The sequence below is a fragment of the Belonocnema kinseyi genome, chromosome 9 (assembly GCF_010883055.1).
Source record: "Belonocnema kinseyi isolate 2016_QV_RU_SX_M_011 chromosome 9, B_treatae_v1, whole genome shotgun sequence".
NCBI lineage: Eukaryota > Metazoa > Arthropoda > Insecta > Hymenoptera > Cynipidae > Belonocnema > Belonocnema kinseyi.
This window is the reverse complement of record NC_046665.1, coordinates 59685051-59700777: the sequence shown is the minus strand read 5'-3', so window position 1 is coordinate 59700777 and position 15727 is coordinate 59685051. Positions and strand designations below refer to the sequence as shown.

Sequence of the window (15727 nt, the reverse complement as noted above, 5' to 3'; positions counted from 1 at the left end):
TACAGAATTTAAAATAAAGTGGTAGCCCTGTGAGACATTGTTCCAATTCTGAAAAGTCGATTTCTCTATGCGACGGTTAAAGTCCAATGAAAAGGCAATGCTGATACACGAAATGCTCTGATTGGTCACTACGACTTAGCGTCAGAAACAGAAAATGTATAATTTTTCATAAATTCACAAACAAAAGTTATTAAAATTGAAATACGTGACACACAAATCACTAATTATTAAAAATCAATATAAATTACAGTTCCGATATCTTTTTGTTTTATGATCAAATTATTGATTGAATCGTTTCTTTGTTTCCCGCCCCTATATGTCTTTACGAACGCATCGCGTCACTTCCCAGCGCCATCTATGGTATTTCAATTTGACAGTTCGTCTAAATTCAAAGCTTCAAAGATATAAAATACTTTCATTTTTTTTGGTTATGAATATATATATATATGAATATATATATATATATGTTGATTATTTTACACTTTGAAAAAGTAGTTTTTTTTATATAAATATTGAACAAGAATTTTTAATTACATCTTTTTTATGGTTATAATTTTACGACACACGTTTATTGACCTTTTGTGATATATGGAAGGATTGTAGCTTCTATGAAAAATCTTTGGCAATTACTACACTTTCGCTATGGATACGATCGAACCGGAAAATGTAATTATTTTGAAAAGCTATTTTTAATTTACAGCTTACAGCCTATGCAATTCATGTAGTCTATCGATTTCACATGTTAACCTATAAATAAACTTTTTTGCGAAGAAAAATTATTTATAATATCAATCAAAACTTCTTGAAATTTGAGTGGTTTAGCTTGATAATGATGGACTTTGAAAATTTTTTTGTATGTTTCTCCAAAAATGTTTGAAGGGGTGTCGAATAACTTTTTATTTACGGGATGGCTGCAGATAATCAGGGTTCCCACACAGTCACTTTTTTCCCAAATCACTTTTTAGTCACTACTGAATTCAGGTCTGTAACAATTTCTGAATTTTCTTGAGTTCTTTTGAAAAGCCTTAGTTCATTTTAAAAAGATCAAAAAATTAATTATTAAATTTTATTAAATTGAAGGAATTTTAAAGATTTTCGTTTATTTTTGGAAATTCAAAGAAATGTTCAAAAGATTCAAAAAATTTCCAAGGCTTTTAAATGATTTTAAAGAATTTGAAATATTTTAGGGTATTTACAAAATTTCCCAATGACTTTTTATAGAGTTAAATAATTTGAAGATATTTAAACGATTTTAGGATATTTTTTAAAATTTCAAGAAATTTTCAAGAAGTTAAAAAAATTTCAAAAGATTTCGAAAGACTTTAAAGGATTTAGACTATTTTACAGATCTTCTAACGGTTGCAGAATTTTTTAATTAGATTTTAATAAATTAAAGGAAATTTACAAATTTTAAGTTTTTTTTTAATTTCAAGAAATTTTCAAGATATTTCAAACATTTCAAGGAATTTAAAAAGATTCGAAGAGTTTCAAAAGGAGTTTAAAGATTTTATGATATTTAAATAATGTCAAGGGATTTTCAAGAGCTTTAAAAAAATTTAAGGGATTTCAAAAGATTTTAAACGGTTTGAAATATTTGAGGGTATTTTAATACAATAAAAAGATTTTTAATAGATTTTAATCATTTGAAATATTTCAGAGACTTTAGGATATTTTTAACGATTCCAAGAAATTTTCAAGAAGTTCGACATTTTCAAAAAATTTTGAAAGATTTGAAAAAAATTGAAATATTTTAGTTTTTCTTTCAATTCCAAATATTTGTTGTTAGATCCTTATAATTTGAAGAAATTTTAAAGGATATTTAAATTTTTAGTATGTTTAAAAAGAGATTTTATCGTATTTTTAAAAATTTCAAAGAATTTTCCAGAGCCTAAAAAAGTTTCAAGGAATTTCAAAAGAATTGAAATATTTTAGGGATTTTCAAACAATTATAAAAATTTGGTATCAAACTTGAATAAACTGAAAGAGTTTTGAAAGATTTAATAATGTATGGTCTTTTAAAAAAAATCAAGGAATTTTCAAGAGCTTTAAACATTTTCAAACGATTTTAAAGGATTTGAAATATTTTGGGGTTTTCAAAAAATTACAAAAATTTGTTATCATAGTTAAATAAACTGAAGGAGTTTTAAAGGATTTAACAAATTTTATGATATTTTAAAAATTTTCAAGGAGTTTTCCAGGGCTTTCAAAAGTTTTAAGGGATTTTAAAGGTTTTGAAATATTTTAAGGTCTTTTAAACAATTTCAAGAAATTTTCAAAAAATTTAAAAAGCTACGAAAGTTTGGAAAGAATTTGAAATATTTTAGAATTAAAAAAAAATCATTTGCACAAAAAACGTATTGATAAAAAATAGATTTCTTTTCGATCTTAAATACAATTTTTTTAATAGAGCACTAAACTCATGATTTGTTTCAATCTACAGGGTTTATTTATTAATATTATAAGATTTCTTTTAATTTAGTTGAAAGAAATCTTTCTTTTCAAATTTTTGTAAAAAGAATGTATTAAATATTAGCAATTTTATAAATGCATTAAATATTTTTGGATTGATTCTTTTCCTATTTAAAAAATGTAATAATCTGAATAGATTGGTTCAGAATCAACCACAAAAACATTTATTAGATTTTTATGATTTGCAGGATTTTCATGATTTAAGGGTATTTTTAAAAATTTCAAGAAAGTTTCAAGATCTTTCAAGATCTTTCAAGACCTTCAAAATACTTTAAAGAATTTGAAATATCTTCGAGATTTTCAAAATATTACAAAAATTTCGTATCAGACTTTAATAAACTGAAAGAGTTTCGAAGGATTTTAAAAATGTTATGGTATTTTAAAAAAATTCAAGGAATTTACAAAAGCTTTAAAAACTTTCAAACGATTTTGAAGGATTTGAATTATTTTAGGGTTTCTTAATACATCAAAGAATTTTTAATAGAATTCTATAATTTGAAGGGATTTTATAGTATTTAAAAAAATTACAAGGATCTTTCCGGGACCTAAAAAAGTTCCAAGTAATTTCAAAAGACTAAAAAAATTTTGAAATATTTTATGGGTTTTCAAACAATTACAAAAATTTGTTATCAGACTTCAATAAACTAAAGGGAGTTTTTGAAGGATTACAAAAATGTTATGGTATTTTCTAAAAATTTAAACGAATTTTCAACAGTTTTAAAAAGTTTCAGAGGTTTCAAAAGCATTCCAAGGATTTGAAATATTTTAGCGTATTTTAAAAAATGTCTAGCAATTTTCAAAAAATTAAAAATTTTTCGAAAGATTTGAAAGAATTTGAAATATTTTATAATTGAAAAAAATTCATTTACGCAGAGCTTACTTATTAATATTATAAATTTTCTTTTAATTGAGTTAAAAGAAATATGTTATTGAAATTTTTATAAAAAGATTGTATTTAATATTAGCAATTTTATAAATGCATTACATTTTTTTGAATAGTTTCTTTTCCTGTTTGAAAAATATATCATTTATTACACCATTTGAAGGATTTTCAATATTTAAGGATATTGTTTTTAAATTCCTAGAAAGTTTCAAGATGTTTAAAAACTTCAAAGGCGTTTCAAAATATTTTAAAGGATTTGAAATATCTTAGAGATTTTCAAATGATTCTGGATTTTTTTATTAGATTCTAATTAATTGAATGTATTTCGAAAGATTTTAAATATTTTAAAATATAAAAAAAAATCAAATACATTTTCAAGAGATTTCAAAAGTTTCAAATGATTTGAAAATATTTTTAAGGATTTGAAATATTTTAAAGGGCTTTAAATCATATAAAGGGTTTTTAATAGATTTCAATAATTTAAAGAGATTTCAAATGATCTTAAAGATTTTATAGTATTTTAAAAAATTTCAAGATTTTTTTAAGAAATTTAAAAACTTCTAAATGATTTAAAAGAATTTTTAATATTTTAAGGTTTTTTAAAAAGATTCCAAAAAATTGTTATTAGATTTCAAAAATTTGAAGAAGCTTTGAAAGATTGTTAAGCTTTCAGGATATTTTTAAATATTCCAAGAAATTTTCAAGAGCCTAAAAATTTTTTAAGGGATTTTACCAAATTTGAAAGAGTTTAAAATATTTTCGGGTATTTTAAAACATTGCAGGGATTTTTAATACATTTTAATAATTTGAAAGAATTCCAAAGGATTTCATGACATTTTTGAAAATTTCATGGAAGGTACAAGAAGTTAAAAAAGTTTCGAAGAATTTTGTAATACTTCAAATAATTTGAAATATTTGAGAGGTTTTAATAGATTCCAACGAATTTTTAATTGATTTTAATAATTTGAAGGTATTCCAAAGAACTTTTTGATATTTTTAAAACTTCCAAGGAATTTTAAGAACCTCTAAAAGTTTTCAAGGTATTTCAAAAGATTTCAAGGGATTAAGAATTTTTGAGGGTTTAAAAAAATTCCAAGAATTTTCAATAGATTTAAATATTTTTAAGTCCGTAATAAAGGAAAATCTAAAATTGTCAACACACTACCAAAGAAACTAAAAAATATTTAGTTAGATAAGTTTTTGCTGCTTAAAGAAGCGGACGACTAATGTAGAAAGTGCAAAGACTACAGTTGAAATTTCAAATAAGATTATTTAGATTGACTTTACACGATCTACATATAAGCTTTAAACCTTTTTTTTTAAAGATTCCAATGGATTTTATTAGATTTATGAGGATTTCAATTTTTTAAAGGGATTTTAAAAGCTCTTAAAGTATTTTATTAAATTTTTCACTTTTATTTCACGGGATTTTACAATATGATAATGGATTTCAAAGAATTGTTTGACAAGAATTGAGGACTTTCATAGGATTTAAAAGATTTTGGAAGATTTTAGGATATTTAAAAAATTCCGGGGGATATCAAAATATTAAAAAGAATTTGAAATATTGTAGGTTATTTTTAATATATATCAATAATTTGAAATGATTCCAAACAAGTTTCACAAATTACGTGCATTTCTAAAAATTCCTGGGAATTTTCAAGAGCTTTAACAAGTTTTACGGTATTTCAAAATATTTCAAAGAATTTGCAATAAGACCTTTCAAAAGGTTTTGAGGATTTCAGGAAATATCAGATTAATTTTAAATTTATTTCACAGGCTTTCATAATATTTTAATGGATTTTAAAGTGTTTATTCACCAAAATTTTAAAGATTTTAGAACATTATAAGGATTCGAAGATATTTTCAAGAGATTTTAAAACTTTCAAAGGACTCACAAACATTACAGTGATTTTAATTTCCGGTTGAACATTTATCATTTTAGTTCAAAATGCAACAGTTTGGTTGAGAATTAATTCCTTCAACTGAAAATTTAAATGTCCATTTTTATTAGAAAATTGAAATTTAAACTCTTTTGTTAAAAATTCATTATTTTAATTGATAATTTATTTATTTCGTTAAATATGAACTATATGATTAAAACTTGTTTTTTCTTAGGGTAATTATTCAATTTTTGGTTGAACAATGATCTTTTTTAGTTGAACATTTGTATTCTTTGGTTGAACAGTGTTCTTTTTTAGGTGTACATTTGTATTTTTTGGTAGAAATTAATCTTCTTCGTTGAAAATTAATCTTTTTGATAAAAAAATCAATTATCCTTGTTAAAGATTCACCATTTTAGTTGAAAATTCATCTTTTTTATTTAAAATTCAGCAGTCATGGTTATTGTTGCTATTTGGAAAATTGATTTTTATAGTGAAAATGTTGTCATTTGCATAATTTAAAAATCATGCAATAATAGAAAAGGCTCCTTGATGCGCAAGATTTTTATTGATCTTTTTGTATGTTCTTTTTTACTTTATTTTGACTTCCTCGATGAGGAAGCAAATTTATTTACTAATTAATCATAACGAGAAAGCAAGGTGATTATCAAAATAGCACCGTACAATTGCGAAGAGAAACAAAGTGGGAACACCCGAAATTGAATTCACAGCTAGTTTGTTTGATTTATCTTGAAGCCTTTTAAATTCACCTTGAATTCGTAGGCATTTTCTCAAATAATTTTTAATTTCCTTGAATTTTTAAAAACTTATTTTAAACTTACTAAATTCAATACATTTTTTTAAAGTGTTTTCAATTCATTCGATTTTTATGAATTTAATCCAATTTGTCTCAATTTTCCTTAAATTTCTTAAATTCACTGCGATCTTAGTGAAATCAATGGATTTTTTTAATTTTTAGATTTTTTGACAATTAAATTGATACATTCTGAATTTAACCTCAATTTGGTTGAAGCCTTATCAAACAAATTATTTTTAATTAAAAAGAATATTAGTTATATTATATATTATATATTAAATAATATATATTATATATATAGTTATATTATATATTATATATTAGAATGTTGATCGGCATGATCGGTGAAAATGTTATCTAACATCCCCTACCATGTGTTCCCTATCCAGATCCCTAAATAATTTTGAATTTTGAAAATAAAGTTTTGCGGTCAGCTTGTTTAGTGAAAAAATCTTCTTAACATTTTTTATTTATTTTTTAACTGATAGATCATTTTTTGGTAAATATTCCGAAACAATAATTGTAATATTTAAAAGATTGTTGTTATCCATTTTTTTTAGCATGGGTCAAAAATAAACACGTGTAAAACCAAAAAAGATTTTGAAAAATTGACGCATACTCATTCAGAATCTGATTGGAAACAGACTTTCCCCCATAAATTAAATAGAAGTTCAAGCAAAAATATTTGTATTTTAGAGGAGCCAGTTGTAAAAATAAAGAAGAGTAAGTTAAAATAATATTTGTAATCAATTAAAAACCAGAAAAAATGGTTTGAAATGGCAGTAGTTGAATTTCTTTAAAAAATAATCATTCTATTTTTATAAATTTGTAACGAAAACTTTGCAGTGGGCTCTGACGCATTGTTAAGAGTACATGAGGAACTATCAGATCTTCAGCATCAATTAGAGATCCAAAGAAAAAAACTGCTACAGGCGGAAGAAGAAAAATTGATTTTGCAAGAACAAGTAAACGACCTAATTTCCAAATTGAATGAAAATGATGAATTTTAAAGTAATTCTTTTTTTACAGTTGTTAGATCACAGCAAATTTAGTACAAGTTTAGGGGCAATTTTGGGCAACCTTTTATGGCACGCTTCAAATGTTCCCAGGGTTATAGATATTTGGATTTCGAAGGTATCTTCTTAATCCTTTTATACATGTTTAAGGCTAAGAATTTGTCAAATTTCTACCAAATTTGTTTATAACTCCAACTAATTTAATTATTTAAATGTTTATCGATTTGTTAAATTTAATAATAAAATGTTGTAAAAATACAGATAAAAAATTAACGTTCAACTATTTTTTTAAAAGAACCTATTGGATTTCACGCTGGACTCACACAGACCATACCTTTACATCATCGATTTTTTTTAAATTTTGACTACTTCTTTTTTTAGCAGAGAAAATATAGAATATTAAATATTACACTTCAAAAACTTTTTTTTTAAGTCATCTCACTTTTTTTATTTTGGACACTTTTTGAGTCTCTAAAACACGAATTGCCCTAATTCACCAACGAGTATCGGTTTTCCTCGATTTTAATATAATTAACTGAAACTCCTTTTTTCATTGTAGAAAACCTTGGAGAATCCAAATTTGAACCCTTCAGGGTCACACTTTATTATAATATGAGACTGATCCAAGAATGCATCGAAAAATGTTGTTTTCGAATTTTCATGCATATCACACACAAGTTTGTTCGTATTCACAAAAAACTATTTTTTTGAAAAAAAATGTAGAGGTGGCGCAAGTCCCAAAAAGTTTACCACGCATTTCCCTTTATAAAAAAGATGTTTTTGACTATTTTATTCAAAATAATCAATATTATCTGAAATGAGTTGAAACTCAAAATTTGTCTTCACAAATAGCCATAGAATACGAATAAAATATTACTTTTTACATATCAGCCCAATAAGTCTGTTTTATAGGGTCCCAAAAAACCCCAATAAGTGAAAAAATGGGTTTTGTGAGTTTTTGCGCTATATATTATATTTCTGCAGTTAAAAAAATGTAAATTGCTTACAATACATAAAATACTAGTTTATACTGATAATTAGATGTTTAGATAAATTTTTAAAACTATTTATTATTGTTTTTAGCAATTTTCTCTTAGAATAGAGATAGAAAGACGCGGTTTTTTTAACAATTTTCACTTTTTGTAGGATTTCCAATTAGAGTGAACTATTGCAAATCAATGTTAACACAAATAATTGTTTAAACAGTTTATTATTAATGTTAATAATATTATTTTTAAACAATGCTCGAAATTTCAGTTTTTTTTTAAATTTTGACCACTTTTCACTTGGAGCGAGTGAATATTTAATTTATTAGAGCAAAAATAATGGTTAAAACAAATTATTATTGTTTACAGCTCTCTTTTTCTATTAACACCACGTAGTTGCGTTTTTTCTGCATCTTTGAAATTTTTTGTCCATTTTTTTAATTAGAGTGAGGTAATTATTAATTCAATTTAAAAAATGGTTTTAACAATTTATTATTATTGCTCATAATATTCTCTTTGCTTAATGGTAGAAAGTTGTGGTTTTTTCTGATTTTTTAAAACTGTTTGTCTATAATTTTTCACTTGGAGCGTCTTTATAATTATTACAGATGAGCAAAAATAATTGTTTAAACAAAGTATGATTTTTAATAACTACCTTCCTCTATATTAATGCAAGATATTTGCGTTTTCTTTCTGAAGTTTTAACATTTTTGTCCACTTATCACTTAGTGAGGTAATAATTAATCCTAATTAATAAAAATAGTTGTTTAAACAGTTTATTATTGTTTATAACTATCTTCACTTAGATAAGTGTTAGAAAGTTGCAGTTTTTCTGAAATGTTTAACTTTGCTTTGCCTTTTTAGTTATGAATAAATGATAAATAAATATCAGAGGGAATTATATCTTAAACAATCTTTTTCTTTTTCGTGAATACATTTTTCTGAAGGGTGGGTGATATTAAAATATGATCAATTCCAAATTTTTCTTTTACGCTTAGCAATACACTTCTTGTTATAATTTAAAATAAAACTTTTACAAGTAATTTACAGATCTAGTTCCCCTACCTAATTCTCATTAATCCATTCTTTGTTTTTGTCTCTCGTGTAAGATAGGGTTTTTGATTAAATAAAATTATCTAAACAGTGGGAAAAGGGTAAAAATAATTTACTTCAAACAATACAATGCTATTAAAAAAATATTCTTATTGAGGATCACTTATTATTTATTCATAACTAAAAAGTCCAAGCAAAACTAAATATTTCAGAAAAAAAGCACCTTTCTGGTTTTACTTTAAGAAAATATAGGTATAAACAATAAGCAATTAATTAAATAAGCATATTTGTCAGCTTGCATTAATTATTACCTCACTATGTGAAAAGTTAACAAAAAGTTTAAAAGTTCAGAAAAACCGCAACTTTTTAGCACTTATCTAAGAAAAGATAGTTACAAATCGTTTAAGCAACTATCTTTGTTAACCTGCATTATTTATTACTTTACTAAGTAAAAAGTGGGTAAAAAGTTAAACATTTCAGAAGAAACCGCAAATTTATATCATTAATAAAGAAGAAGACAGTTATAAACAATAATAACTTATTTAAATAATTATTTTTGCTAAATTAAATGAATTATTAACTGAGCCTGGGTGAATAGTAGACAAATAGTTATAAATTTCAGAAAAAACTGCAATTGTATAGAATGATTAAAATGAATATTATTAAAAATAATAATAAGTTGTGAAAACCATTATGCGTGTTAACAATAATGATGTATTACCTCACTCTCGTTGAATATTATACAAAAAGTGGAATTTTCTTTTTTTGAATAATGACACATTGGTTACACCAGGGCCAAATGATCCCAGGCCATTTTTAAATATTTCCCGTAATTATAATATTTGACCCAAATGTCTTGTAAAATCCAAAGGCATACCTAACTCATCTAATAACAAGCTTCAACCGGTTAAAAACATGCTTTTTTAAGTTAATCAAAATTGTTAAAAAAATTAGAATTTTTGCGAAAAATTTGTTCCGGTAGATGCCAGAAACAGTCTAATAAGATTCTAAATACTCACCCATAGAAAACCGTAAAGTATTTTTTCCCATTGTGACCAAACAGGATTAAGGCGCTTCAAACAAGTCTCGATTTTGCTACATCCATTATACGTCTAAAAGGATGAATTGTCGAACGTGATATTTTTACCACATAATCTAAAGGAAATTATACCGTAATTGAAAATGGAGTGTTTTTACACCTGAAACCGGCAATAACGGCAGTCCGGCGTACAAAGAAGTCAGTGTGTTGTTGGTTTCAGGCGCAAAAAGCACTCCATTTTCAATTACAAAAAAAGAACAAGAATATTTTCCGGAAAAATATCTCTGTCCAAACCGGTATAATTGCATTTAGATGGTGTGGTAAAAATATTAGATTAAAAGATTCACCCTTTTAAACGTATAGTGGATCAAGCGAAACCGAGACACCTTCGAAGCGCTTTAAGCTTCCAACTGAATCTAATATCTCCTTCATGCTTACTGCTCATGTTTTTAAACTAACATTTTTGATTTTTTAACAACTCGCTTTCAAAAAAATACCTACCCTAATTTTTTTATACGAACTTCCTTATTTAACGCCTGAAAAGGTCCTTTTAATTTAAAAAATCATAAAATCTATGTGCTTTACATATATTTTTTCAAATATTTTTTTTCATAATGAAATGCTTGTTTAAGATCTAATTTTTTACGATGTAATTTAAATTTTTTTCTTTTGTTCATGAAAATAAGTTTTTTAATCTTTCTATTGCAAAATTAATTGTTTAATTATTTGTTTTGGATACATAATTGATTTGATATATTTTCAGTACATACTATGAATATGCTATATTACTGAATTCGATAATTCCATAAAATAAATAATTCCCGACATTAAATTTTCGAATGATAAGATTCCCGAATCTGCACAATTAAAAATGGTTTTAATAATAAATCAATATTAAGTGTAATCAGACAAAATTTATATCAAATACAAATATTTAATATTATTTTATATTGTATTATTTAACGATTTCTCAATTGTTTAGATTCGGAAGTTTTCTGGCGCCGGAAGTTTCACAGTGTCGTATCTTTTATGATTTCGGGTATTTTATTTCAAATGTTTTTTCGCAAATGTTATTTCTCGAAATGTTTCAGTTGTTCCTTAATATCTTCTGTTCGGTTTTTGGAATTAAAAATGATAAAAGTTGCCTATTTATTACCAAATCATGAAAAATATATTTTATATGTAGTTTTGCTAGTGTAGAAGTTAAAAAAATTTGGTTTAATTTAGAATTTTGTTAAAAATGTGAAAAAAACTTGAATCGAAGATTTTTTTTGTCGTTCTATATGATACTGTCCACTAATAAAAGCTGTAATAAAAACATTTAAAAAGTTTATTTTAAAATAGTCAAAGAGAAATTAGAAGATAAGAGGTTTAACTATCTAACTTATCTAAAAAGAAATTTTGATAAAACACAGAAGCATGAAGAAAAGCAGGGTAGGCATATTTTGGGACTCAAGTTTAAAAAAAATCAACATTTTTTTAAACATGATAAATAATCATACAGAAACTGCTGAAATCAAATTGAACCTCAAAATTTACATTCTCCGAGGCTTTTTACAATAAAAAATCTGCCCGCCTCGCGGGGACTTCCTCATTACGCGATATGCGCAAGGCTCGCTTCACTCGGACATAATTACACCTCGCGTTTGGCGCTCGGATATTTATTCTTTGCATTTGGTTTTGTCAAATATTTTTTTTTCGTAACTTTCGCCGTTTTTCCACAAATTTTTTATGTATTTTTTTTAATTTTGAATGTTACTTTTCACGAATAAAGCAAAAAGTACGCACCCTATCACGAAGTGATTCTTAACGAAATTGTAGATTCTTTTTGGGATAACAATTTTTGTTAATTCGCCCTTTTTCGTATCGTGCACTGCTTGACCACAAAATTTAATTTTTTATTATTTTTTGTGCAATCAAAATTTGAATTTTCGATTCTCCAAGAAAATCCAAAAATATGTTGTGATAGTGTTGTAGGGATGTTAAAAAGCAATGTTTTTCTTCTCTTGACATTTTTTCATATCGTGCGTTGTTTGGCCTAAAATTTTGAATTTCGGTTGATTAAAAAAATATTGAAAATGCTATAACTCTAAAAATTTTCTTTTTTATCAAAAAAAGTCATTGGGATAAATTGTTTGTCCAACAAACCCGACAGACAGACCGACAGACGCCATCGTAAAAACCTGATTTTCGGATTTAGGGGGTCTCGAAAGATCCGTTGGAAAATTGTGGTGTTAAATTTCGGACAATTCTCATACTTTCTCAATCATAAATTATCAGAATGTAAAAAAGAGTTTCAGTTAATTAGATTAAAACCAAGTTACGCGGTAATTTGTGTTTTAAAGACTCAAAAAATTTCAAAATAGAAAAAGTGTAACTTTAAAAATAAATTTTAAAAAATTCGTTTCGAGTAAATATTTTGCAACATATAATCATTGTTGATTATAATGAGGCTTATCTTTAAAATAAGAACAAATAGGTTTTACTTTTTTTTTCTTGAAAACTTGACACCAGCAAACTTTCTGGAATTAAATATGACTGAAAGATACAAAAAAAAATCGATTCAGGGACGACAGCCCTACATTTTTTGTTTATAATTCCAGCTTCACAGCAAATTTGATGAATTTCTGGGAGCAGTGAATGGCACCTTTTCCTCATTTATAAAAACCTACGGAGAAGAAGATCTTCCAATCGATAGTGATGAATGCCAGTTCGTAATGAGTTTATTAGGAATTACTGCAAATGTAACTGCAATTCCTGAAGGAAGGCAATTTATTGTAACAAGAGCTACTGGAGAAGATCTTATCCGAAACTTTGTTGAATATTTTTCCTATTTCCCAACGCCTCCAAAATATCCTTTGTGGAGGTTACATTTTTATTTTATTTTAAAATTAGAATATAAGATTTATTTAATACAATTAAAAATATTAATTCAAACATAAAATTCAACTATTAAAATTCACACTTAACATTATAATTAAATTCATGGTGGTAAGGGTAATGGTCAAATAATTAAAAACTGTATTTTTAAATCAGAAGTTTTGACTCATGTGAGAGTCCTCTTCAGTGTTTTATTGCTAAACAAAATCCAAAATCACATTTTTGGTGATATAATTAATCCAGAGAGCAGTTAAGAAAAAAAATATAATTCTAGAAATTAAATTACAATGATGACTGTGTTTGTTGTAGAGATTTTTGTTAAAAATCTAATAGGTTTTATGATGATCAAGCAACTAAACAATATAAAGAATCAAATTTTGTTGCAATTAATTGCAACCAATCACTAATTAATAAATTGATTGTGTAACATATTCTGATAGTAATATGCAAGCATAATGATGAACAACATGGATAATTGTAGAGGTGATGAAAATATAAATTCATTTTTTAAAAACATTATTCGAAGAATAAAATGAATGAGTTGACATCAATGAATAATCTAAAAACGTACAAAACTAAAAAATATCCACAAAATTAATGTATGAAAGATCTTTTAATGAAGTTTGCAACTGTAAAAGAAGAATGTTGTAAACATTTTGAATAACAAATATGTAACTGAAAAGAATTTTTTTGTATGAATCGACTGATTAAAAAACACATTTTTAAAATTCTTTTAATAATTTTAATCATTACAATTACGTAAGGAAATTTCCTCTTTCTAATTATTTTTTTTTTAATATGCTAATTGAAGCCTGTTTTCGTTTTTAATATTACTTTTTAAATTATTATATTAATACATTATATCATTATTAAAAAAATATTATTATGAAATATTTCATATTACATACGTCCAACAAATATAGTCGAGGAGATAAGGGAGTGTTCACCGATTAAATGACATTAAAAAGGGTCGAAGGAGGTTGGTGTCTGATTACGCAAAAAATTTTAATTTATGAATGTGCTGTAACGTCACGTTTGTATATAAAAATTTCAAAATAAATAATTTTACTTCATCATAAGATTTATTTCTAAATCTTTCTAAACATTATTAATAGAAGAAAAAGTTTAAATTGTAAATGATTGTTTAATAATTGGATATAATTCTGTTCTTAACATTTAGCTACAACACTAAATTTTTTAATCTTCTTACATTTTTAAAGTGATAAAACAATTAAATTATGGGCAAAAACTTATTTTAAAAAATTCAAAAAACATAGAAGCTTTTTAATAAATATGAAAGATTTGACAAGATTAATTTTTTTCCAAGATTTCTGGGGAAATTTTAAATGGTTTAGGTTTTTTTTAAACATAAATTAAAGTTTGAAAGATTTCAAAATGTGTGGAAAAAGAATATGAAAGACCATTTTTTTAATTTTTCAGGATTTAAAACATTCTTATGTTATAACTGAATCTTGCAGGATGTCAAGAGAATGCAAAAAATGTTCTTAAGATTCATAGGGAAATTTTGAATGATTGTTTTTTAATGATTTCTAAGAGGAAATTAAAAAAGATTACAAGACATTACAAATTATTTTCTAAAATTTGTAAAAAGAGTGTAAAAGATGTCAAAGCAAAATTTTACAATTTTTCCATATTATATAATTTTACAACAAATTTGAGTAGGTTTAAGTGATGCTCATAATTTTTGAAATGATTAAAAAATAATTAAAACTTGTGAAATTTTTTGAAGAATTTTGTAAGGTTTCACGATAACGAAACAAAATTTAGGTTTCTGGGTAAAATTAAAATAATTTTTTATTTCGAGAAATTAATGTAAAAGAATTCTTTAAAAAGATTTTGAAAAATATCTCAAGATTTCAAAAATTGTCAAAGCAGAATTTGAAAATATCAGTTTTTTCTTCACTATATATAAATTACATATAACTTTTTCATTTGGGGTTTTTGTTAAAAATTCAAATATTTGATTACAAATGAAGCTATTTTTATGTAATTCAACCATTTGGAAGAAAATATACTTTTATGCTGAAAAAATCAATTTTTGGGTTGACATTTCAACTTTTCTTTAGATAATTCACCTTTTCTTTTTAAAAATTTAAAATATATGTGAAAAATTGATATACTTTATAAAAAAATTCGTCCTTTTGATAGACCATTAATCGTTTCTGTGGAAAAATCCATCTTTTTAGTTGAAAGTTTACTATACAGTTAGAAATTCACGTTTTTGTATTGAAAATTGAACTACCTAGTTGAACTATTCTGTTAAAATTTTTTTTATAAACCTCTATGGTCGAGAATTTGGAGGAAGCGTGACTTATGAATTTACTTAATTATTTTAAATCACTTCAACAAAATTAATTTCACCCTCTCTTTTTCTTGAAATAAAAGGAAACAATTTAAAAAAATTATTGCATTCTCGTTTAAAAAAATTGTCCTTAATTAGAGTGTAATGTACCTTAACTATTGGGACAAAAGCAATGCATTTTAATTATTGTGGACTTGGTGATGCAATTCGAGATTCCTCCATTAATTAGAATCCCACAAAAAGTTGGTATGCTGCAGAATAATCATTATAGCCCATGTACGAGGGTAGTTCAATAAGTCCTTAGAATGACCAACAGATGCCGCGCGAATCGCTCCAAATCATCTGTTTTCAGTCAGCACCACTCCCGACTAGATATAT

General features: G+C 25.1%; 1 protein-coding gene across 1 annotated transcript in view; it reads left to right on the top strand.

Annotated features, from left to right (window-relative positions):
- The first annotated feature begins 519 nt into the window (after positions 1-519).
- LOC117180130 (heat shock factor 2-binding protein-like) overlaps positions 520-15727 on the top strand; it is a 22904-nt gene continuing 7696 nt past the window's right edge. Inside the window, exons 1-5 of the mRNA XM_033372473.1 lie at positions 520-666; positions 6613-6775; positions 6899-7017; positions 7082-7186; positions 12750-13012. Of these exons, the coding sequence (XP_033228364.1) occupies positions 643-666; positions 6613-6775; positions 6899-7017; positions 7082-7186; positions 12750-13012 (674 nt within the window). The 5' untranslated portion in view covers positions 520-642. The remainder of the gene's footprint in view (positions 667-6612; positions 6776-6898; positions 7018-7081; positions 7187-12749; positions 13013-15727) is intronic.